The 26,055-nt window shown below is 40.9% G+C and overlaps 1 protein-coding gene across 1 annotated transcript in view; it reads right to left on the reverse strand.

Annotated features, from left to right (window-relative positions):
- Window positions 1-26,055, reverse strand: part of LOC126263611 (Bardet-Biedl syndrome 4 protein-like) — a 152,217-nt gene that overhangs the window by 90,365 nt on the left and 35,797 nt on the right. Inside the window, exon 6 of the mRNA XM_049960698.1 lies at window positions 16,158-16,311. Coding sequence (XP_049816655.1) covers window positions 16,158-16,311 — 154 coding nt within the window. The remainder of the gene's footprint in view (window positions 1-16,157; window positions 16,312-26,055) is intronic.

Below are 26,055 nucleotides of genomic sequence, written 5' to 3' on the forward strand. Positions count from 1 at the left end.
AATTTTGCTGTGTTGATAGCCTCATTTTTCTCTCTTTCATTAAAGGAATCTGGTAAGGTGGTGTTATCATGAAGATAGCTATTTCTTCATTCAGTTCATTCTTTATCTTTTCTTTGGTGGTTGTGTCCATAGAGACCTTCTTAGCTCTTGATCCGATGAGTAATGCTAGTTCTGGTGCTGTTTTCTTTGGCTGCTGACAGCAAAAATTCATAGCAGTTCCAAGTTTCCTTAATAATGTCCATGCCTTTCTGCTTGAATGAATGAAATTTAAACTGGAAGTCAAGTCCATCCATTTCCACTTTCTGGCTTCATTCAGTGCTCTAGGGTTTTCAGTCTGTTGGTATTCTGCATATATGTTTTTTGTTGTGTCATCCCAGCAAGGGATGTAATGTTTCCTGAGCCCTCGTGGTACATTGCATTTGGATGTACCAATGATGACTCCCACAAATCTCTTGTAGCTTTCTACTTTTGGGGCTATCCAACATAGGTTGCTGTCGACCTCCAGTGTACTGATCCCAGTTAACTTTCCTGGAACCCATCTTTGCTTGTTAGTGGAATTTATTATAGGTGTCTCAAGGCCTGTATTTATTATTGTAGGGTGGTGCTGGCTTCTTTGGAAGCTTTTTAAGACTTTTCTGGTATGACTCAAAGGAAGTGTGTTTTAATCAGTGGAGAGAAAGCACAGGTCAGGTTTGGTACCAGTCTGCCACCTAGCAGAACCAAAGGTTTTCATTTCTTTGGCATCATAACTAATACTAAGTTTTTTTCTTTCTACCTGTTCTACTAGTTGCTCTCCATTATCGTCATCGTTTTATAACCTCAAGTGGCATGACAGCTGTTGAAATAACCTACGTATATACATGGCTGAGGTACAGAGGGTAAGACTGGAATGGCCACTGGATATTCAGTGGTTTGTAGACTGAAACAACAGTTAAGCCACTCAGCTCCAGATAGATTACTTCAGTGCCATGTATCTCTCTTAATATCAGGGAGCTTATATGATAGAGCCATGTACTGATGATAGCAGGTATCCTACCATCTTGAACCTGAAATCTGCAGTACAGAAGTGCATTGACAAATGCGGGTACTAGGGATGACACTAGAAACATCGGTTTGTGTAGCAGCATTGGTTTTCTGGACTGGCTGTTTGAGAATGGAAGCAAAGGAGGCAACAAAAATGGGTAGCTGCATGGCCTACTAGATCTTTTTGGTTTCTCTATAAGGGATGCACTTTGTTGTTTTTATGTCCTGGTTCTTCCTTTCTTCAAGCAGTCTCTACTCAAGACTGTGTGATCCCCAGAGCTGCTGACACACTTTGGAGGAGATGAACAACCAACTCCTTTGTGGGTGGCCTTACCATAGTTGCAACAAGTGGTTTCTCCTTTACAACTGAGAATAGTGTGCCCAAAGCACTGGCACTTGAAACAGTACACTGGGTTGCAGAAATAAGGCCACATGCTTAGACAAAGCAAATCTATCATGACATGGTCTGGAAGTTTTGTGCTGTTAAATGTAGTATAAATGAATCTGGTCTGATCAGATTGCCATCCACTCTTTTCATTACGTTTGGCATGTCAACAATGCCTTCTTTGGCCCACTCAGCTTTCAGTTCTTGCCTCAGAATCTCAATCAGATCCCTGCAAGGCACAACACCTTCGCTGTAGTTCAAGGTATTGAGCAGTTCAGTTTCTATTGCATACTCCCCAAGTATTGAGTTTTCTGGAAGTTCTTTACTTGTTGGAAACCAACAGTTACTACCAACAGCATTCCACAACACAATTGTCTGATTGACTTTCTGGTGTTTTTTTTTTTTTTTTACTTGTTGGAAATTAAAAGTTTCTACCAAGTGTTTCAGTGCACAATCACTTGACAGATTTTAAATTCACTGCAATTCCCTGTAAACCTTTTTGAATATAAAAAGGGAAACTTTGTCGAAGATGCCTTCCTCTTAACAATTATAAAATGCATTCTGACCAGCAGCATGCGTTCTGTTACCATTAACGTAAGTACTCTGAAAGATCCCTGAGTCAGGAGGATGGGCCACATAAGCCCTATTGCTGGATTGGGTGCCGATTCCCATTCAACTGGGAGTGAAAGAATTTAATTTTGAGGGTTCCATCTTGGTCACATGAGCAGCTAGGGAAATACAGGTCTGTTCAGACAGAGCCCTGCATGTCTGAGTAAGCTTTAACAGCTGAAGAATGGCAGGTTACCACTAACAAATGTTCCATTCCCACAGCCATGCACCTCATACCTTGATATTTAGGGCTTTTTATAGAGGTTTTTTTCCTTCTTCATGGTCCAGGCAGACAAGCCAAGATGCCCATTGCCTATGACACAGAACGTCCCTCTGCCACACCATATTGTGGTCTTTGAAGCATGTCAGTAGCTCATGGCGACAGAGGACTGGCAGCACTTACCAGTCCCCACCTCAGGAATCCTGGGATTGCCAAATCCATACCCACCAAATGAATGCTCAGCCCCTGAGGGAAAAGTGGCATACTATCACAAGTTTATTCCCAGAGCGGCTACTATCGCCCACCCTTCGTATCTACTGCTTTGGAAAAGTGCTCCTGTTGTTTAGTGTGCACCCTGTGGGCATGCTTTGGTGTGGCTTAAGGATAGTCTTCACACTGTAAAATGTCCTGCAAAATTTCAACCTGGCCTCAGAGACATCCCAGTACAAGGTAGGGGTTGTCCTGGCCCATCACCATTCAGATGGCATTGAATCAACTGCCTTTGTGTTGAAAACACTCAGATTGGCCCAGTGACATTATTCTCAGGTGGGAAAAGAAGCTCTTTCTCTTGCTCTATGATTTAAAAAAATTTCATGTGTTGTTGTATGGTGCAAAAATTTCATTTAATTGTCGACCATAAGCCCTTGGTTTCTCTGTTTAACCTATTGGTGTTCTTACTGGACAAAGCTGCTTATCATCTGCAGTGATAGACTTTATTCTTATCCTGGTACAATTTCGAAATTCATTTTTGTCCCACATCACAACATGCAAACATGGATGCTCTTTCCCTGCTCACCATGCACCCTGATCACTCGTCTGACCAGGAGGGACTGCTTGGTTTTCAACTAGATGCAGAGGTGAGGCACATGGTGAATGGCTCCCCATCACCAGTTCCCATACTGCTCTGCTACAATGGAGGATCCAGTGCTCCGGGAGGTAATATGCAGTACACAACATAGGTTGTCCAACCATCTATTGGGCTGAGCATTGAACCCACTTTGGAATTTTATGAGTTGCACCACCACCTCTCCCTCTTGTAGACCGATGACCGTAGCAGTCTGGTCCCTTCAATCCCACAACCTTCCTCTTGGATGGCGTTATTTTCCCGTCGATCAAAGGATTTACTCCCTGCATTGTGATTACAGCTGCTCTGTGGCAGGAGACCCTCTGTTTATTACACGAGGGTCAATGAGGGGCTCTTTCACACAAAACTGTCGGCGTGCTGCCATGTGCTTCTGTCAGGCAGCAATCCCGAGGTGGAACACTTTGTTGTAGCCTGCTGCAAGTGTTTGGGTCAGCAGGCATTACCAAGCAATGCTTTTTTTGCCATGGATGGCCCCTACACAGCCCTAGGAAAAAGTCCACTAACATTTTTCCAGTCCTTTTTAGACACTCCCTGGTTATTAGCAATTGATGTTTTTTCTCATTTTCCTTATGTTGATCATCATTCGTCTGTGACAGCAGATGCATGTCAAGGTCCTGGTGAAGATATTCAACACAGAAGGCTTGCCTTGCATCACAGTTTCAGACAATGGTCCTCAGTTTGTGGCACAATCCTTTGAGTACCTGCGTACACACAATGGCATTTGCCACATCACAGTGCCATCTTTCCATCCGCAGTCGAATGGTGGGGCAGAATGCCTTGTCCAAACATTTAAGAAACAGATGTGTACATACGTAGAAAATTTCCCAGCCAATAAGGCCCTCACATTTATTTTTTAAGTTCTTACAGAGCGACACCAACTGGTGTCAGGAATCCCACTGAGCTCCTGCATGGCTGTCAGCCACAGACACTACTCAACCTCTTGCTGCCAGGCAGGCATGTCCCAGTGGCACCAGTTTTGCCAACATCACAGTTGGCACACCACTCTATGCCAGGGTATTTGGACAGTGCCCACCCCAGATTCAAGTCCTCATCCACTGCCAGCATGGTCGCCTCATCCTCACAGTTCGCACCAAAGATCGACTCGATGTATGCTATCGGAACCAGCTGCTCCCTGAGATGGGCACAAGATCCCCTCCTCGGGCCCGGTGCCCCATTCTTTGTCAGCTGTGGGCACTCTGGGTGTCGAATGGGCCTGGCTGTGCCCGTCTACCCCGACAGTGAGGGATTCGTCAGCACCGATGGCACAATTTGCTTCCTGTCGCCAGTGCCTCTTACTGGGCTGAGCAGGTAACACTGTCAGTAGGGATGGAAGCTGGGTCTCTATCACCAGAAACTCTCCACTGCAGTCCATCATCATCGCTTTGTGTGCAAGGTTCCCTTGTCATAGACTCTGACATCCATATGGCTCCTGCCCCCTGCTGCCGGTCCTGTGCACTTTCATTTGTACTCGCTGGTCCTGGCAGATCGGGAACTTCTTGTGCCTTTGTCTCCCGCCCCTGGCACCACTACAGATGCCACAGATGTCTCTTCAGTCACAGCATTATAGACAGTGACACCTGGTCTTACACCCCACAAAGAAGGAGACGTGTAGTAACTCACCAATTATTACACCTACTATTCCTAGCATACACATAAGTCAGGTCACTATGACAAATGTAGTGCACACTGGCATTCAAACAGTGTGCCCACAACTACATGAAGTGGCCCCTAGAAGCAGTTTAGTCAAGGACCGCCATCACCAGGTCTGCTGTGCAGCACTACACAAGTGACACCTGATGTGGGTAGCGACTTTATGAGGGTCCAAGAAATTGTATCTCTTTTACAGCTTTGTTTCCTTGTGTTCCCAGTTAGAACACATACCATGTAACTTTTGTCAAGCATATGTATTACAAATACGAATCTGGCCATAAATAAATTCAGCTACTGTCACTGCTAATTCCTCAATGCAGAAACTACATATTAACTTTTTGCATTATAAATGGCCACTAATAAACTCACTTTCACAGTCTGGCACTCTGCACTGTGATGTGGCATGGTACTAATGTTTTGTCTGGCGACCTCACCATTTGATGGAACATTGCTGTTCCACGACACAATGTATCTTTGACATCCAATACCAATCTGTCTTTAGAACAGTGAGTTGCAGACCGTGATCACACAAGGTACACAAACAACATTTGTTGACTGTTTGGAAACAGGGTGTGGGGCGGCGAGTAGGAGGAGAAAAATGTTGTTGCTGTATAAAAGTTTGCAGGTTGAATCAGTTTATGGCTTTTAGAATGTTGTTAATGCTGTCTTTTGCCGTTCTCAACACTGGCTCTCTATTTACTTTTTAGCACCCAGAAAGTGATTTAACAAAACGTGAAGCCTGTAATTAGAGTTCCTAGCGCCCACTTCATCTGAGAATGCTATTATAGCTGCAGCTTATAGCTCTGAGGAATTAGGAGATTGTCCGGGATTTCTAATCAAAAATGATTTTCCAAAATAGTTTGTATATTCTGAAATTCACTGATAACAAACACAAGTATCCCTACAACCTAACTAACAGAGCAGTTCAGAGTCTAATGCGCTGATGCAACTATAAATGTCCTAATTAAATGTTGAAAAGAATGCTCGCCATAATTTGATGAGAGTATTTCATCAAACGCCACGCTAAATTATTGGTAGAATGTCTGTCCCGCGACGGCACGTGAAAATACGACAATACGCAAACTGAAGCTAGATAATGAAAATCATCCCAGAATTAACACTTCACTTGAATCGCTTTCCTGGTTACGCGCATCTCGAGTAACAGAATACGGCACCCGAGGCTGTTAGTAGCAGTGATACCGACGCGATGCAGCTCCCAACACAGATGGTGTGTCATTCAGCGTCTGGAGAGAACTGGGGCCTTGCTTCCTCGCGCAACGTTCTTATATATAAAGCCGCGGTGCGGACGGCTAAGGGAACGCCTGATCAAATCGGCTCTCCCGACTAGCCGCTGGCTAGTAATGCACCACTTCAAGTTACATAATAAATTATAGCTTCTTTTGCTGATGGCCAATGAAGCTCTGAATTTAAATGTGCATTCAGCACGCAGGTAAGTATTGATAATAAAATTTTGACGTGGCTAAGTTAAGTATTTTGGGCGAGAGAATTAATTTAATTGCACTGCACGCAGCAGATGAGCTCTGAACTGTCCCTTTTGCTTGATTTTTAAAGTATTGCGCAACTTTATGACGTCAGAGCTAGTTACAGCAGACTGGCAGGCACACAATGGAAACTGATGTGAATTTACTACAGCGTGAGTAGGCTGCTTCCCTACATCACCCTCTACTTAAATTTTTTTTTGTTTATGAATGTTAATGAATGAAAAAAAAATTTAATTACAAAAAGGGAAGCAAGAGTACAGTTTAACTCCCTATGAAAAATCAAAATTGAAATGTAAACATGTAGAAACATTAAAAGAAAACTGATTACCTACATTAATTATTTAAATTGTGGGCATGTTCACTGCCTTTTAAACAATATCATTACTCAAAATTTTAAGCAAAGTCAATGAAATATTTTGGCATACATATTGCCTTAGACAAACAAACACATACAAATTGAAAAATTATGAAAATCTTAGATCCAATAAATACATTAAATACATTTTTACATACACAAATTCAAAGAAAATAACATGACACATAAACAGATGATTATCTCTTATCAGTCTTTTCTAAACCTGAAAGAAAAGTTCACAAATAATTTTTACACACGTGGTTGTAGCCGCTTTGGCTGGCGTCCTACACTTCCATTCACAAGGGTAGAGGAGGGGAAGTTGCTATGGTGTGCGTCCTTCACGTTCTCTCTAAATTACATGGGGAAAGGGGAGGGGTCACTGTGAGTTGTGTCCAAGTCACTCCATGCTTTCACGCAGCTACCAGGCTGCCATTATCTGGTTTGTCCTGTAGAACAAACAAAAAGAGTGCCTCAGACTCTGTTCACTTAATATCTAAGGGTGGGTCACAATGAAATGGGGATATATACATTTTATCCTTCAATATGTTGCTGGAACAAAGTTAACAGAACTTTTTCAGTATTACTCTCGCGGTTACTTAATTGTCATAAAATCGTTAAACAAATGGCTCAAAACGCCTTTAGTCACGTACTAGAGAAATTAATGCTCTTTAGGCATACAATCATAAATCATATTTAATCTGAATTTATTATTTCTGGGCCGGAACACTGAACCAATGCTCGGTACATTCCTGATACATTTGTATTTTAAGCACTTAACTGACTCATCTTTGATTACCTTATTCTTACAGATAGTATGAGTATGATTAGTGGTTGTTTTCTCAGCTTCTTTGTACATGTGAGTAACTTTTGGTAATAGTACAGTTGTGAGTGTTCAAAACACACTACGTTTAGTTGACTACTAAATCCACTTATTGGTCCTCTGCTGTTGTCAGTTCCACATCTGCAATTAGGTACTTACTTACTTTGAAGTGTATTTATACTGAGCTAAAATAATGTTTCACGTCTGCCATTATGTTACTTAATTACGTTGCTAGTGTATATACTTATTTAACACTCACTCTATTAACATTTAAAGCATAGGATAGCACATTTATTTCATATCTCTAGTGTATTGCAGCTGATCAGTTTGCTCACGTGGCAATCCGTTTCCACTCGATCGGACGCTGAAACCACAGGTAGTCTCTCTCAGACCTACCACTAAAGTGCATCAAGTAATTATGGACGAGCGTAATACTAAATTCCTTAAACCTATAGGACACCATGAGCTGCTCTGTCTCATCTAACATAAGGGTACCTATGGTCGCATTCACGCCTCCAACTCATAACCTCAATACGTGTAGGTGTATCCTGTCACACACTACATCAAAATAATGGCCAGCTCCAACCTTATAAATACTTCAGGGACGTGTCCTTCACGTCTCAACCACAAACACTGCTCAATTCTATTACACTGCCTTTCCTTGCTACACCAGGTGAGTTTAATCTTACAACTTACCTGCATATTTTTCCTAGCACTAAGCAATCTCTTTTACTATTTCTTAGTTAGCTCTTATGCATACACTAGGTTTCACCACCACTTCAGATCCTGCTTGTACATGAATTTGTACATCTTTTTTTTTTTAAATATTATTGTGGGACCATTTCCAATAAAACAACACTTTGTACTTACTATTTTACCAGGGTTCTATACATAATTGTTACTCAAATACATTTTATCTTAATTACGTCATACTTCTCTATTGTTTGTCACTATTAGGTTTGTCACATTAGGTATTTTTCTTCACTTATCGGTGGATAGAATGGTTACATAATTCATGGCTTGATAGCCATGACAGAAAATTTTCATGTGTTGGAAAGAAGAGGTCAAAATTTTTGGGAACAGGAAAGATGAAGATTGAGTGAGACCTGAAATGGGAAAGAAGATCTCACACAGCTGGGACTGCACAGCTGCCACGCTGTGTAGAGGTTACAGAACAACCTCCTCCCTACAGCATTATTTAGCTTAATGCTGGCTTGATAACCATACCGGAAAATTTAATTTGTTGGAAAGAAGAAGTCAAAATTTTTGTAGATAGGAAAGATGAAGAATGAGTGAGACCTGAAAGGGAAAGAAGATCTCACACAGCTGGGACTGCACAGCTGCCACACTGTGTAGAGGTTACAGAACAACCTCCTCCCTACAGCATTCATTAATTGAATGCTGGCTTAATAATAATACCGGAAAATTTAATGTGTTTGAAAGAAGAGGTCGAAATTTTAGGTAGATAGAAAAGATGAAGATTGAGTGAGACCTGAAAGGGAAAGAAGATCTCACACAGCTGGGACTGCACAGCTGCCACACTGTGTAGAGGTTACAGAACAACCTCCTCCCTACAGCATTCATTGGTTTCAGAAAAATTTCATATTGGAAAGAAGGGGTCGAAATTTTTGTAGATAGGAAAGATGAAGAATGAGTGAGACCTGAAATGGGAAAGAAGATCTCACACAGCTGGGACTGCACAGCTGCCACACTGTGTAGAGGTTACAGAACAACCTCCTCCCTACAGCATTCATTCATAACCTTTGACCATGCCACGTCGATCTGAAAATACTCTATGATGCCTTTTTAGAACCTGTCTCAGTTCTTCCTTCTGATTGGCGGAAATCTTATCGATTTCCTGCAATTTAGCTTCTATTTTGTCCAAAATATTTGCTTCTTCTTCTTTTTCTGTGTTTAGCTTACTTGTACTAAGATTAACACCTTCGTCCCAATATCTCCTATTTTTCAGAACTCGTATAGGCAGCTTCCAAGTTTCATCCTTAGTTACTACATGTTTATCACTAAAAGGTACTGTAATTACTCCGGTTATTGGCAAGACCATTTTTAACTGGCTTCTTTCAAAGTCAACAACACTCTGATATTTTGACAAGAAATCTGTGCCAATTAAAACCTCCATACTGAGATTGTTTACAATTAAACATGGATGATCAATTAAATTACCATTAATGTAAAAGGGCAGTAAAGCTTCTTGCTTCACCGTTTTTGACACCTTGCCAGTAGCACCAATTATTCTTAGTCCTGATACTCTCATTACTGTAAGCTTGTCTTTACCAGGTAATGCATCAAAGAAGGACTGAGATACTGCACTCACCTCACTTCCACTGTCTAAGAGACAACGTACATTGATACCCAACATATTCACTATTATTATAGGGTGGCTTATTCTAGGTTGTACAGGTGGTTCCTCAAATTCATCTAATAGTTCCTTTTGGATTTGTCTCCAACTAAAGTGATCAACATCTGTCTTCATTACATTTAGGTCACAGTGTGTAGGGGTTTCCTGAATTACATTTTCAGCTGCCTTTTCCAGTCGGTCTATTAATTTTAAATCGAAACACCGCACGACTTCATTACATTTAGTTTGCTGAACATAACCCAAATTACTGTAGTCTGAGCGATTCTGCGTCTCCAGACCGGGCATAACACTAGTTACAGCTAAACCACTTTTACCATTATCGTCGGTTTCCTTCTCAAGTGACAACTGGTCACAGCTACTGGGTTCATCGACCCTCAACAGCCTACCCTCTACATTCTCACTTATCTCCTGTCCTAAATCTATTAGCACATTGTCAACATCCTGCACAGGCACTTTAGATAAGAGTACATCATCCTCATCGTAAATATAAGCATGAATTTCTTCTGCTTCTTCACCTGTCAATTCATTGTTTTGTAGCTCCTCCCTATCGTTACACTGCTGCGCCTTCTCTTGCTCTTCCCACTTAGAAAGCGTCTCTAACACGGTATCTATCAAATACTGTGAGTGATCTAATATTTCTGCTGTATTCTTAGGTGCTACCGACTCTTCATCCACATGTTCAGTTTGAGTATTTTGATCTGTCTTACCAATTCCCTTAACTACTGGCTTAGGAAAAGTAACCGCCTGGTGAGCGCCAGTGTTCTCATAGATGGGAACTAGTTTTCCTGCCTCAGCCTACTACTGTTTCCTTTATTTCCATTATAATTAACTGGCACAGTATTGCCTTCTGCGCTGTTGTTTACCTGCATAATTCTGTTTGGAACAACATTACTGTCATTTAAATGCCATTGTTGGTTCTGATAATTATTTCCCCAATTCCTACCTCTCTTGGGATGGCGAACACCTACTGTTCTGATGTTTACATTGCCATTTTGCTCGTTCCTAAAATTACTACTATTGTTATTAGCATTTCTGTTATTACGTGCTTGCTCCTCATTGGCAGCAACACGTTCTACACGTTCCAAATATTCAATAAAACGATCAAGATTGTCTCTAGGGGCAGATATAATTCTAGTTTGCCAATACCATGGCAGTTTGGCTTCAAGACCTAGTATAATCATTTCTGGTTTTAGCTTTTCGGCCAAATGTGACAAACGTGAGATCCATGACCTAGCAAACTCTTTAATTGATTCCTTGCCTGCATTGAAGCGTTTTCCACTCCAAAATTCTCTCAACACTTCATTTTGCTTGTTACTAGACCAATACTCATTAATGAAAGCAGTTTTAAACTCCGCTAATGTTTTACACTTTAACATAACATCAGCTGACCAACGCATGGCGTCACCTGCTAAATGGCTTCTAATAAAGGAGATTTTCTCTCGTTCAGACCAAGTTGGTGGAATCACATCTTAAAAATCGTTCCAGAAATCTAGCGGATGGATGTTTTTATCTGGATCGAACCGCAAGAACTGCCGACACCCGATAAAAGCGGCGTTTGCAGCTACAATTTGTTGTATACTACCATTACCAGAAGTTACTGAAGCTACTTTACTCTCAATGTTAGCAATGTTAGTACTGATATTTTCTACTTTCATCTCAACATTATCTGCTCTTTGTACAATATGAGTAGTATCAGTTTTGATTGCATCTATGTCTGCTTGACATATGTTTACTTTTATATTAACATCTTTAAACCTATCTGAGCACAGTTCAGATTCCGCCTCGATCTTTTCTGTTAACTTGTGCTCCAGCTTCGCATCTTCCATTTGGAAGTCTTTGCGAACCTCAGCAACTTCGGATTTAACTGTTTTATACATCTCAGAAAACTGTTGAGCAACCTTTTTCTTAATATCCTCATGATTGTAATCAATTTTATAATTCAAACTGTCTAGATCCTCTTTCAACTTATTGCAACCAGCCTTGAAGGTATCGTCCATTACCTCCAATCGTTTATTAAAATTAGTTTGGCTGGCCATAATCTCATACTTTAATTCAGCATTACTGCTTTTGACCTGTTCACTTATTTCAGACTTTAATTCAGCATTACTGCTTTTGACCTGTTCACTTATTTCAGACTTTAATTCAGCATTATTGGATTCTAATTTATTGTCCATTGCCTCAAACTGTTTATTAAAATTTGTTTGACTGGCGGCTATTGCTTGTAATATAACATTTAAATCAACAGCCCCAGTATCTTTGGGTTGCTCACTAGCTGGCTTTTTATCACATTCAGGTGACGAAAAACTAGCTCCAATTCCAGAATCATCAAAACTAAATGAAACTTCAGATTGATCAGTTATATCTAACTTCTCCTTCTTAAGGAGAAGAGATAGACATGATCCAGCGAAAAGCAGCGCGATTCGTCATGGGGACATTTAGTCAGCGCGAGAGCGTTACGGAGATGCTGAACAAGCTCCAGTGGCGGACACTTCAAGAAAGGCGTTACGCAATACGGAGAGGTTTATTATCGAAATTACGAGAGAGCACATTCCGGGAAGAGATGGGCAACATATTACTACCACCCACATATATCTCGCGTAATGATCACAACGAAAAGATCCGAGAAATTAGAGCAAATACGGAGACTTACAAGCAGTCATTCTTCCCACGCACAATTCGTGAATGGAACAGGGAAGGGGGGATCAGATAGTGGTACAATAAGTACCCTCCGCCACACACCGTAAGGTGGCTCGCGGAGTATAGATGTAGATGTAGATGTAGATGTAAACTCTACCATCTCTGATGACCGTTTCATTATTAATTCATCAGAGAAACTATCATCCAATAAATCTATAATTTCTGCTTTCTGCTTTACTACAGGGGTCTCTATTATTGAATCATTGCCCTTTCCCACACTACTGTCAGGAGACAATACTTCATATTTCACTTTAACATTACTACTTTCATGCATGTTTGTACTTGAAACGTTGTCTGAATTTACAGTTCCCTCAACAGACATAGGTTCTAATTTAAGTTTAAACTCAGTTTCTTGTGGCGGTTCCATCGCCGACAGTCTTTTAGTGCAGGTTAGTAAAATTTTTAACAGCTTTTCACTTAACTTAGTTCCTTCTGCACGACGTTGTCGGCACGGCGTACCAGGATTACTGATGCGACGTGGCACGTTGAACTGCAGACGGCACTCCGACGGCTGTTGTGTGTTTGCGTGGCCCGTAACTGCAGGCGCGGCTCCGGCTTCTGCGGCGGACGACTGCGGTACGGCAAAACTGGCTACTCGCGATGCCGGCAGCACCGCTAGACTCAGTGCCAGCTCCGTCAACCCAGATGCGTTGTTAATCCAATGGCGTCGACCACATGCACACGTAACACTTTCACTGTTCTATTACTCAGCTGCGTGTCACATTCCACTCGCGAATCCAAATAGTTAAAAATCACTTTCACTTAGTTGATTTCCCGGCCGATGCACCATATGTGGGGCGGCGGTTGATTTATTGAAAAATATATTGTTGTATAAAAGTTTGCAGGTTGAATCAGTTTATGGCTTTTAGAATGTTGTTAATGCTGTCTTTCGCCATTCTCAACACTGGCTCTCTATTTACTTTTTAGCACCCAGAAAGTGAATTAACAAAACGTGAAGCCTGTAATTAGAGTTCCTAGCGCCCACTTCATCTGAGAATGCTATTATAGCTGCAGCTTATAGCTCTGAGGAATTAGGAGATTGTCTGGGATTTCTAATCAAAAACGATTTTCCAAAATAGTTTGTATATTCTGAAATTCACTGATAACAAACACAAGTATCCCTACAACCTAACTAACAGAGCAGTTCAGAGTCTAATGCGCTGATGCAACTATAAATGTCCTAATTAAATGTTGAAAAGAATGCTCGCCATAATTTGATGAGAGTATTTCATCAAACGCCATGCTAAATTATTGGTAGAATGTCTGTCCCGCGACGGCACGTGAAAATATGACAATACGCAAACTGAAGCTAGATAATGAAAATCATCCCAGAATTAACACTTCACTTGAATCGCTTTCCTGGTTACGCGCATCTCGAGTAACAGAATACGGCACCCGAGGCTGTTAGTAGCAGTGATACCGACGCGATGCAGCTCCCGACACAGATGGCGTGTTATTCAGCGTCTGGAGAGAACTGGGGCCTTGCTTCCTCACGCAACGTTCTTATATATAAAGCCGCGGTGCGGACGGCTAAGGGAATGCCTGATCAAATCGGCTCTCCCGACTAGCCGCTGGCTAGTAACGCACCACTTCAAGTTACATAATAAATTATAGCTTCTTTTGCTGATGGCCAATGAAGCTCTGAATTTAAATGTGCATTCAGCACGCAGGTAAGTATTGATAATAAAATTTTGACGTGGCTAAGTTAAGTATTTTGGGCGAGAGAATTAATTTAATTGCACTGCACGCAGCAGATGAGCTCTGAACTGTCCCTTTTGAGATCCGCTATCACTATTATTTTATAGGTATTCAAAAGAAACTTTTCACATCTTCATAGTCATAGCGGACCTCCAACCTATTTAAATCTAAACATCCTAGCCTTATTTACTAGCCTACTTAATCTATCTTGCTTCCTTCAGTTTTGAGACGAAAACCACAAAATCATGAATTTCCACTAAAATCTTAATTTGTGAAATCCAAAGTACTGTTTTTATTAAATCATTATGAAAGATGAATCTAAATATAAATTTTGAAGTCTCTATCTCTTTTCTGTTGCGCCAATGATTTTTACAGAAAAACGTCCAAATTACGGAAATGGCTTAAGTTATCGAACTGATATTCAACACACATTAATTTAGTATTATTTCTGACATGCTAGAAAAGTTTTAGGTTATTTGCTTGATTTTTAAAGTATTGCGCAACATTTATGACGTCAGAGCTAGTTACAGCAGACTGGCAGGCACACAATGGAAACTGATGTGAATTTACTACAGCGTGAGTAGGCTGCTTCCCTACAAGGGACCTACATGGTGCCCAGACTCGCGCATCTCACACTACAATCGCCTGCACCATTTTGAGGCTTCTCTTATTTTATTTCCTTTACTTTATTCCATTTTCGAACATTTGCTTTGCATTTCTTTGTCATTACAATTTTATGCTTAGCTACAGTTAAGAGTATTTGTTTCCTTTAACATCCATCTCTTATCTGAGAAAAATATAATTCCTCTATGCAAAATTGTTAGTGTGCACAATTATTTACTTGATATTTCTTGACAGCCACACATTTCACAAAACAAAGACAAATGTCTGCAGATTATGCCTTACAATATCACACAAAACAATTAAACAACATAGTTTTTGAGGGACACTCGAGTAACAAATACAATGGAGCCTGCTACTACTACTCCAAAAACACTCTCCTTCATCATGGATTTCCACAGGAAGGCCCTATCCAAGTACCCATACAGCAGTTTTGTCTTTTACTGTGTTAATTTTGCATTTGTAAATTTTTCATTTTCTTTATGAAAGCAGTTGGTTTTCTTCATCTTTCCTGTTTCATCTTTCTTCTGAGTTCATTAACCCTAGCAATATGAGTGCATTTTGCATAACATGTACTACCAAAAAGGGGTGGGGGATTGCTTTATGCTAAAAAATTCATTAACTGTCATTGACACAACATACTTTTTAAAGGCATGTAGATGTGTAGGAAAGGTCCTGAATCTGAAAATTTGAATATGCCATTTGCTGTTGAAAGTCATGCTCACCACTAATCCTTAAATTTTTGGGTTAAGTTTTTCTGAAAAAGTTGAAATAGTTGCGGAATCTGGTATGAGAAATCATTAAAAGCAATAAACATTTTTTAAAAACTTTACAATATGAAGTAACAATAATATGAAAAGGAAAGTTGCTACTCACCATATAGCAGCGATGCTGAGTTGCATATAGCCAACTGAAGCCACACAGAAGCTGCAGTCATGTGTGAGTGAGTTGTGTTTGTGTTAGTGAGTGAGTGAGTGTGTGTGTGTGTGTGTGTGTGTGTGTGTGTGTGTGTGTGTGTGTGTGATCTATTTTCAACAAAGTCCTTGTTGACTGAAAGCTTTAATTGTAACAGTCTTTTTGTTGTGCCTATATGCAACTCAGCATTTCCACTATATGGTGAGTAGCAATTTCCTTTCCCTAACATTGTTACATTCCATCCTGGATTTTCCATTGTTTGATTTAAAATATATAGAACATGGTTAGATTATGATACTGATATTGTGAGGTTAATGTTTTTTTTTAAAAAAAATTTTACGTCTCAGATCACTAAAGACTGCATCCAAACAAAAGAGATTCGCCCAATAACATGAACATCATACAAATTACGGTACTTACCTGCATTATAGAACCCATTGCCAACAATGCCTTTGCTGAAGATGGGTTATTAGCTAAAGCGGAACCCAACTTCTCAAATACTTTCTGATACTCCCTAAGTTTCATGTAAAGTAAACCAAGAGTTGTAGCAAGGTCAGAATTTTCTGGGTATATGCTGAAAAACAAAACAATTTTTCGTCACATTAATTATATTGTTACAAGCAATGACAAAACATGTTTGCCAAGATTAAACATCACAGTTACAAAACATACTGACTGTTTCTGAAATCTAAGTATCGATAACAGAATTCCCCATGACACTGTTTAATGAAAATTTTAATACAGGCACTCAGAAAACATAAATCACAACACTTAGATCTTGACTGAAATCATTATAAATGAAATAAATAACATTGGTGCTGGTCCTCTGTACTTTTCTGCCCTTCTCATTAGAAAATTCAGTCATTTGTAATGGCATCTGAGAGGCTAGATAATAAAAGTACTGTACTCATATCTGCAAAACATTAGTATGTCACTAAGAACTCCTTCACAGCTAAATCCACTCACTTCCAGATATTCCAACTGCAGCATTAACTTTTAGGCAATTTATTTCATAATTGCATCGCCATCTGGTCCCAAGCTCAGAATGTGAAATGAGGAGGATTACCTGGGCTGGCATACAACTGCGTGCAAGACAGCAGTAAATAGACTACCCCCAGAATTTAATGTTCATAAAATTATATTTTATGTCATGGTGTCAGTTTCAAATAACAAATAACAACAACACACATATCATTATACACGCTAGCAAGCATACATAACCACCAACTCCAGCATCTCGGGCTGAGATGTGCATGAGATGTGCTTGCTTGTGAGCATGAATGGTGTGATATTTCTCTTTTACTGATGAAGGCTGTGGCCGAAAACTTTATGTAAGTGTCTTTTAATTGTGCCTATCTGCAACTTACATGTCTTCAGTACAAAAAGAAGCAATCTGCCTTTTCCTGCATTGTTGATATTCCTACCTGAGTTTCCATTGTTTGATTTTGACATTATTATTTTCATCTGTTACACTGTCAGAATGAATGAGGGGGTGTTAATAATTAATGAATAAGCCCATGAATCAAATTATGTAATCATGTAGCCAGTCACATATAAGGCATGAAATGCTTAATGTAAAATAGCCAGTTTAGCTATTTTGAAAACTAAATATTTATTTCTGTACTTAATATAAGTAAAGAGGGGTTTGTTTGAGTTTCTTTGCTTTTTGAAAAACACATATTATGGCATATGACTACATTAAATTTGATGTTGAGGATTGATCAAGGAGGGAATTTTGCATGTTGTTCAAGAATAGCTACAAAGCTGATTGGCTACAGCCAATTGGAGAGGAGAACGAATGTGCATTTTGGAAGCAGGAGACATTTGAATATGCTAGATGTACAGATCCAGCTTAAGTAACATGACAACATACTTCTCAGTGCTCCAGTTGTTTTGCATTAAATATCCTAATATGAATTTTGCTGAGAAACTGAGTAGTTCAGAAACTAAGATCTGCTGTAAATGATGTTTCTAGAAGTTTTGGTACTTATAGTGCAAATTGTAATTTCTTCCACTGAGCTAACATTCAGCATGGCATACTGTGTGTGTGTGTGTGTGTGTGTGTGTGTGTGTGTGTCATCTTCAGTCCAAAGAGTGGTTTGATGCAGCTCTCCATGCTACTCTATCCTGTGCAAGCCTCTTCATCTCCGAGTAACTACTGCAACCTACATTCTTATGAATCTGCTTACTATATTCATCTCTTGGTATCCCTCCATGATTTTTACTCCCCCCCCCCCCTCCCCCTGCCCTCCAGTACTATACTGGTGATCCCTTGATGCCTCAGAATGTGTAATGCCAAACGATCCCCCTCTTCTAAACAGGGCGTGCAACAAATTTCTCTTCTCCCAAATTCTAATTAGTACCTCCTCATCAGTTATATATCTACCCATCTAATCTTCAGCATTCTTCTGTAGCACCACATTTTAAACACTTCTATTCTCTTCTTGTCTAAGCTATTGATAGTCCATGTTCCACTTCCATACATGGCTACACTCCATACAAATACTTTCAGAAAAGACTTCCTGACACTTAAATCTATACTTGATGTTAACAAATTTCTCTTCTTCAGAAAAGCTTTTCTTCTCATTGCCAGTCTACATTTTATATTCTCCCAACCTCAACTGTCATTAGTTATTTTGCTTACCAAACAGGAAAGCTCATCTCCTACTTTAAATGTCTTGTTTCCTAATCTAATTCCCTCAGCATCACCTGATTTAATTCGACTACTTTCCATTATCCTTGTTTTGCTTTTGTTGATGGTCATCTTATATCCTCTTTTCAAGACACTGTCTATTCTGTTCCTGCTGTTCCAAGTCCTTTGCTGTCTCTGACAAAATAATGTCAGCAGCAAACCACAAAGTTTTTATTTCTTCTTCTTGGACTTTAGTTCCCACTCCAAATTTTTCTTTTGTTTCCTTTACTGCGTGCCCAATAAACAGACTGAATAACATCAGGAATAGGTTATAACCCTGACTCACTCCATTCTCAACCACTGCTTCCCTTTCATGCCCCTTGACTGTTATAACTGCCATCTTGTTTCTGTACAAATTATAAACAGGATTTTGCTCCCTGTATTTTAACCCTGCCACCTTTAGAATTTGGAAGGGAGTACTCCAGTCAACATTGTCACAAGGTTTTTCTAAGCCTACGACTTCTATAAGCATAGGTTTTTCTTTTCTTAACCTAATTTCTATGAGAAGTTGTAAGGTCAGTATTGTATCATGTGTTCCTACATTTACCTTGAACCCAAACTGATCTTCCCTGAGGTTGGCTTGAACCAGTTTTTCGATTCTTCTGTCATAGACTCATGTTAGTATTTTACAACAGTGAGTTATTGAACTGATAGTTTGGTCATTTTCACACCTGTCCCACTTGCTTTTAAACTGGAATTATTATATTCTTCTTGAAGTCCGAGAGTATTTCATCTTTCTCATACATCTTGCTCACCATATGGAAGAGTTTTGTTATGGCTTGCTCTTCCAAGGCTATCAGTACCTCTAACGGAATGGTGTCTATGACTGGGGCCTTGTTTCAACTTAAGTCTTTCAGTGCTTTGTCAAATTCTTCACGCAGTATCATATCTCCCTTCTCATCTTCATCTACATCCTCTTCCATTTTCATAATTTCATAATATTGTCCTCAAGTACATCTCCCTTGTGTAGACTCTCTATATACTCCTTTCAATTTTCTGTTTTCCCTTCTTTGCTTAGGACCAGTTATCTGCTTAAGCTCTTGATATTCATACAGGTGGTTCTCTTTTCTCAAAGGTCTCTTTAGTTTTTCTGTAGGTAACACCTATTTTACCCCTAGTGATATATGCTTCTACATCCTTACATTTGTCCTCGAGCCATTCCTGCTTAGCCATTTTGCACTTCCTGTCAATCTCATTTGTTACATACGTTTGTATTCCCTTCTGCCTGATTCATTTTTGCATTTTTCACATCTTCTCCTTTCACCAATTAAATTCAATATCTCTTTTGTTACCCAAGGATTTCTACTAGCCACCTTCTTTTTACCTATTTGATCCTCTGCTGCCTTCACTATTTCTTCTCTCAAAGCTACCCATTCTTCTTCTACTGTGTTCCTTTCCCCTGTTCTTGTAAATCATTCCCTAATGTTCCCTCTGAAACTCTCTGGTTCTTTCAGTTTATCCAGGTCCCATTTCCTTAAAACCCTGCCTTTTTTGCAGTTCCTTCAGTTTTAATCTGCAGTTCATAAATTGTGGTCAGAGTCCACATCTGCCCCTGGAAATGTCTTACCATTATATAATCAATCTGAAACCTTCTGGTGTCTCCAGGTCTCTTCCATTATATACAACCTTCTTTCATGATTCTTAAACTAAGTTTTAGCTATGATTAAATTATGTTCTATGCAAAATTCTACCAGGTAACATCCTCTTTCATTCCTTTCCCACAGTCCATATTCACCTACTACTTTTCCTTCTCTTCCTTTTCCTACTATGAAATTTCAGTCCACCCCCCCCCCCCCCCCCATGACTATTAAATTTTTGTTTCCTTTAACTATCTGAGTAATTCCTTTTATCTCATCATACATTTCCTCAATCTCTCCCCGTCTGCAGAACTAGCTGGCATATAAACTTGTGCTACTGAGATGGATGTAGGCTTTGCGTCTGTCATGGTTACAATAATGCATTCACTATGCTGTTCATAATAGCTTATCTGTATTCCCGTTTTTCTATTCATTATTAAACCTACTCCTGCATTACTCCTATTTGATTTTGTATTTATACCCTGTGTTCACCTGACCAAAAGTCCTGTTCCTCCTGCCACCAAACTTCACTAATACCCACTATATCTAATTTTAACCTATCCATTTCCCTTTTTAAATATTCTACCCTACCTGCCCAATTAAGGGATCTGATATTCCACACTCCGATCTGTAGAAAACCAGTTTTGTTTCTCCTGATAACAACATCCTCCTGGGTAGTCCCCGCCCAAAGATCCAAATGGAAGTCTATTTTATCTCCAGAATATTTGACCATACAGTAGAGCTGCATGCCCTCAGGAAAAATTACAGATGTAATTTCCCCTTGCTTTCAGCCATTTGCAGTACCAACATAGCAAGGCCGTTTTGGTTGATGTTACAAGGCCAGATCAGTCAATCATCCAGACTGTTGCCCCTGCAACTACTGAAAAGGCTGCTGCCCCTCATCAGGAACCGCACATTTGTCTGGCCTCTCTATAGATTCCCCTCTGTTGTGGTTGCACGTGTGGTACAGCTATCTGTATCGCTGAGGCACACAAGCCTCCCAACCAATGGCAAGGTCCATGATCCATTGGGGTGGGGGGGGGGGGGGATGTTTAACATACTAGCCAATCATATTTCAGAAACTTTAGATTACTGACTAGTGTTGAAGTGTGTAGCACTGGCTAAGCATACTACACTGAAGAATACTGTGTGGAATTTAAAGCTGTTTATTGACTGGTTAAAGTTATGGTCAATTGGACAACTGGCCATGAGTACCGTACTTACGCTGACTTCCAAATAGGTAATAAGCTGTGTGAATGACATGAATAGTAAAACTTTGATCAAGTACTGTATGTTTTCACATCAGGGCAGACGTGGAAGTGGTATGTGTACGGCTAAAGTAGTACAGACTTTAACCAAGACCTTGCTTTATTTAGTAGCTTAAGTCGGACCAGACAGAATGAACTCTCTTTTCAGCTATGAGAGAGTAAATTTTATGCACCCCATTGAAACATATAAGTGAATCCTTTCTTTTAAACTGCTTTTCCAGGCTGAACCATGTTATATGTTTCAGGGAAGGCAATAGTTCTGAAGAACTCAGTGAGATAAGTGAATTATTTCAGTTCAGGAAAAGGAATAAGATCACTGATCACTGTAGTGTTGTCTGCCACAGACACCAAGCTGAGTGTCTCAATTTGTAAAACATAAGTTGGCACCAGACATTCCTATTACCACCATTACAGGCAGCTATGCAGCAACCATGGCTGCCAACTAATGGTCTCTCGAAGGACTCATCCTCCTTGGCCATTGCAGGCAGCATCATAATAAAAATGAATAAGAGGCCATCACAAGCTATCATCAGTCCCCTTCAGCATGGTGTCTACTATGTATGTGAGTACTCAGCCTCTCTCTTAGTGATTAGTACATTATGGCTTGGCTATGGACCTGGAATCTTCTAGATACTCAGTTTGGATCTGTCTGCATTTGTGTTCAGCAACTCCTTGAGTTAAGTAAATGATTTTTACTTATCATATTTTACGGACCATAAGACGCACTTTTTTCTTTAGAAAATTGCCACCAAAATTCAGGTGCATCTTATGCTTGAAATTAATATAAAAATGTCCAGTGTTTCATGTAAAATTCCTGTCAGTCTTACAAGGGCCATATACTCGATGCCACAGGAAACCTATCTCAATCTGACAACATTGGATTCAACTGACAGCAACAGTAAACCAATGTCACCAACACAAGTTGCAGGGATTCACAAGCTTGCTAACACTATCTCCTCCCGCCCCGCTGTCACAAACCCAGAACACTGTCTACCCTATAATGTGTCATTGCAGTCTACGGTGCCAGTGAATTTGAATTGAAAGTGATTTGTGTTATCGGTAACACTACAATATTTTTGTTAGTAGCTAGTTTTGTAATGGAAAAAAAATAAAAGGTATTCATATGATGATATAAATTGAAAGTAATAGCATATGCAGAAGAACTTGGAAACAGATCAGCTGAGGGACAATTTGGTCCTCCACCAACAGGAAAAACTATTCACAATTTGGCAGGCTAGGAAAAAAAAGAAGAAGAAGAAGAAGAAGAAGAAGAAAGGAGGAAGACTAAATGTACAAATAGAGGACTGAATGCAAAATGGCCAAAACTAGGTGACATATTGACATGGATTCAAGGACTCTGTCTATATGGCATTGGAATTAATACAGAAATGATTTAAATACATGCTTATAAGCTAGCACCATAATGGAACTTAACAGACTGTAATGGTGGAGTTGGTTGGTGTTACAGGTTTATGAAGTGTCATGGACTTAGCATGTGAACAAAAACCCAAATATCTCAGAAAATGCCACAAGAGTATGAAGAGAAAATATTATCTTTCCATCTCTTTATCATTCAACATCGAAAGAAAACCAGTTATGGAACTAAGCCAAACAGCGAAGGTGGACGAAACTCCTCTGACGTTTGATGTGACTATGTAGACTTTCCCATTGTGTGTGTGTGTGTGTGTGTGTGTGTGTGTATAGTTATAATAGAGGGAAACATTCCACATAGGAAAAATATATCTAAAAACAAAGATGATGTGACTTACCAAATGAAAGTGCTGGCAGGTCGACAGACACACAAACGAACACAAACATACACACAAAATTCAAGCTTTCGCAACAAACTGTTGCCTCATCAGGAAAGAGGGAAGGAGAGGGAAAGACGAAAGGATGTGGGTTTTAAGGGAGAGGGTAAGGAGTCATTCTAATCCCGGGAGCGGAAAGACTTACCTTAGGGGGAAAAAAGGACGGGTATACACTCGCACACACACACATATCCATCCACACATATACAGACACAAGCAGATATATATAAAACAAAGATGATGTGACTTACCAAATGAAAGTGCTGGCAGGTCGACAGACACACAAACAAACACAAACATACACACAAAATTCAAGCTTTCGCAACAAACTGTTGCCTCATCAGGAAAGAGTGAAGGAGAGGGAAAGACGAAAGGATGTGGGTTTTAAGGGAGAGGGTAAGGAGTCATTGCAATCCCGGGAGCGGAAAGACTTACCTTAGGGGGAAAAAAGGACAGGTATACACTCGCGCGCACACACACACACATATCCATCCACACATATACAGACACAAGCAGACATATTTAAAGTTTGGGCAGAGATGTCAGTCGAGGCGGAAGTGAAGAGGCAAAGATGATGTTGAATGACAGGTGAGGTATGAGTGGCGGCAACTTGAAATTAGCAGAGATTGAGGCCTGGTGGGTAACGGGAAGAGAGGATATATTGAAGAGCAAGTTCCCATCTCCGGAGTTCGGATAGGTTGGTGTTGGTGGGAAGTATCCAGATAACCCGGACGGTGTAACACTGTGCCAAGATGTGCTGGCCGTGCACCAAGGCATGTTTAGCCACAGGGTGATCCTCATTACCAACAAACACTGTCTGCCTGTGTCCATTCATGCGAATGGACAGTTTGTTGCTGGTCATTCCCACATAGAATGCATCACAGTGTAGGAAGGTCAGTTGGTAGATCACGTGTGTGCTTTCACACGTGGCTCTGCCTTTGATCGTGTACACCCTCCGGGTTACAGGACTGGAGTAGGTGGTGGTGGGAGGGTGCATGGGACAGGTTTTACACCGGGGGCGGTTACAAGGGTAGGAGCCAGAGGGTAGGGAAGGTGGTTTGGGGATTTCATAGGGATGAACTAAGAGGTTACGAAGGTTAGGTGAACGGCGGAAAGACACTCTTGGTGGAGTGGGGAGGATTTCATGAAGGATGGATCTCATTTCAGGGCAGGATTTGAGGAAGTCGTATCCCTGCTGGAGAGCCACATTCAGAATCTGATCCAGTCCCGGAAAGTATCCTGTCACAAGTGGGGCACTTTTGTGGTTCTTCTGTGGGAGGTTCTGGGTTTGAGAGGATGAGGAAGTGGCTCTGGTTATTTGCTTCTGTACCAGGTCGGGAGGGTAGTTGCGGGATGCGAAAGCTGTTGTCAGGTTGTTGGTGTAATGCTTCAGGGATTCCGGACTGGAGCAGATTCGTTTGCCACGAAGACCTAGGCTGTAGGGAAGGGACCGTTTGATGTGGAATGGGTGGCAGCTGTCGTAATGGAGGTACTGTTGCTTGTTGGTGGGTTTGATGTGGACGGACGTGTGAAGCTGGCCACTGGACAGGTGGAGGTCAACATCAAGGAAAGTGGCATGGGATTTGGAGTAGGACCATGTGAATCTGATGGAACCAAAGGAGTTGAGGTTGGAGAGGAAATTCTGGAGTTGTTCTTCACTGTGAGTCCAGATCATGAAGATGTCATCAATAAATCTGTACCAAACTTTGGGTTGGCAGGCCTGGGTAACCAAGAAGGCTTCCTCTAAGCGACCCATGAATAGGTTGGCGTACGAGGGGGCCATCCTGGTACCCATGGCTGTTCCCTTTAATTGTTGGTATGTCTGGCCTTCAAAAGAGAAGAAGTTGTGGGTCAGGATGAAGCTGGCTAGGGTGATGAGGAAAGAGGTTTTAGGTAGGGTGGCAGGTGATCAGCATGAAAGGAAATGCTCAATCGCAGCGAGGCCCTGGACGTGCGGAATATTTGTGTATAAGGAAGTGGCATCAATGGTTACAAGGATGGTTTCCGGGGGTAACAGATTGGGTAAGGATTCCAGGCGTTCGAGAAAGTGGTTGGTGTCTTTGATGAAGGATGGGAGACTGCATGTAATAGGTTGAAGGTGTTGATCTACGTAGGCAGAGATACGTTCTGTGGGGGCTTGGTAACCAGCTACAATGGGGCGGCTGGGATGATTGGGTTTGTGGATTTTAGGAAGAAGGTAGAAGGTAGGGGTGCGGGGTGTCGGTGGGGTCAGGAGGTTGATGGAGTCAGGTGAAAGGTTTTGCAGGGGGCCTAAGGTTCTGAGGATTCCTTGAAGCTCCGCCTGGACATCGGGAATGGGGTTACCTTGGCAAACTTTGTATGTGGTGTTGTCTGAAAGCTGACGCAGTCCCTCAGCCACATACTCCCGATGATCAAGTACCACGGTCGTGGAACCCTTGTCCGCCGGAAGAATGACGATGGATCGGTCAGCCTTCAGATCACGGATAGCCTGGGCTTCAGCAGTGGTGATGTTGGGAGTAGGATTAAGGTTTTTTAAGAAGGATTGAGATGCAAGGCTGGAAGTCAGAAATTCCTGGAAGGTTTGGAGAGGGTGGTTTTGAGGAAGAGGAGGTGGGTCCCGCTGCGATGGAGGATGGAACTGTTCCAGGCAGGGTTCAATTTGGATGGTGTCCTGGGGAGTTGGATCATTAGGAGTAGGATTAGGATTAGGATCATTTTTCTTCGTGGCAAAGTGATATTTCCAGCAGAGTGTACGGGTGTAGGACAGTAAATCTTTGACGAGGGCTGTTTGGTTGAATCTGGGAGTGGGGCTGAAGGTGAGGCCTTTGGATAGGACAGATGTTTCGGATTGGGAGAGAGGTTTGGAGGAAAGGTTAACTACTGAGTTAGGGTGTTGTGGTTCTAGATTGTGTTGATTGGAATTTTGAGGTTTTGGAGGGAGTGGAGCTGGAAGTGGGAGATTGAGTAGATGGGAGAGACTGGGTTTGTGTG

This window comes from Schistocerca nitens, chromosome 6, assembly GCF_023898315.1.
Source record: "Schistocerca nitens isolate TAMUIC-IGC-003100 chromosome 6, iqSchNite1.1, whole genome shotgun sequence".
NCBI classification, from domain to species: domain Eukaryota; kingdom Metazoa; phylum Arthropoda; class Insecta; order Orthoptera; family Acrididae; genus Schistocerca; species Schistocerca nitens.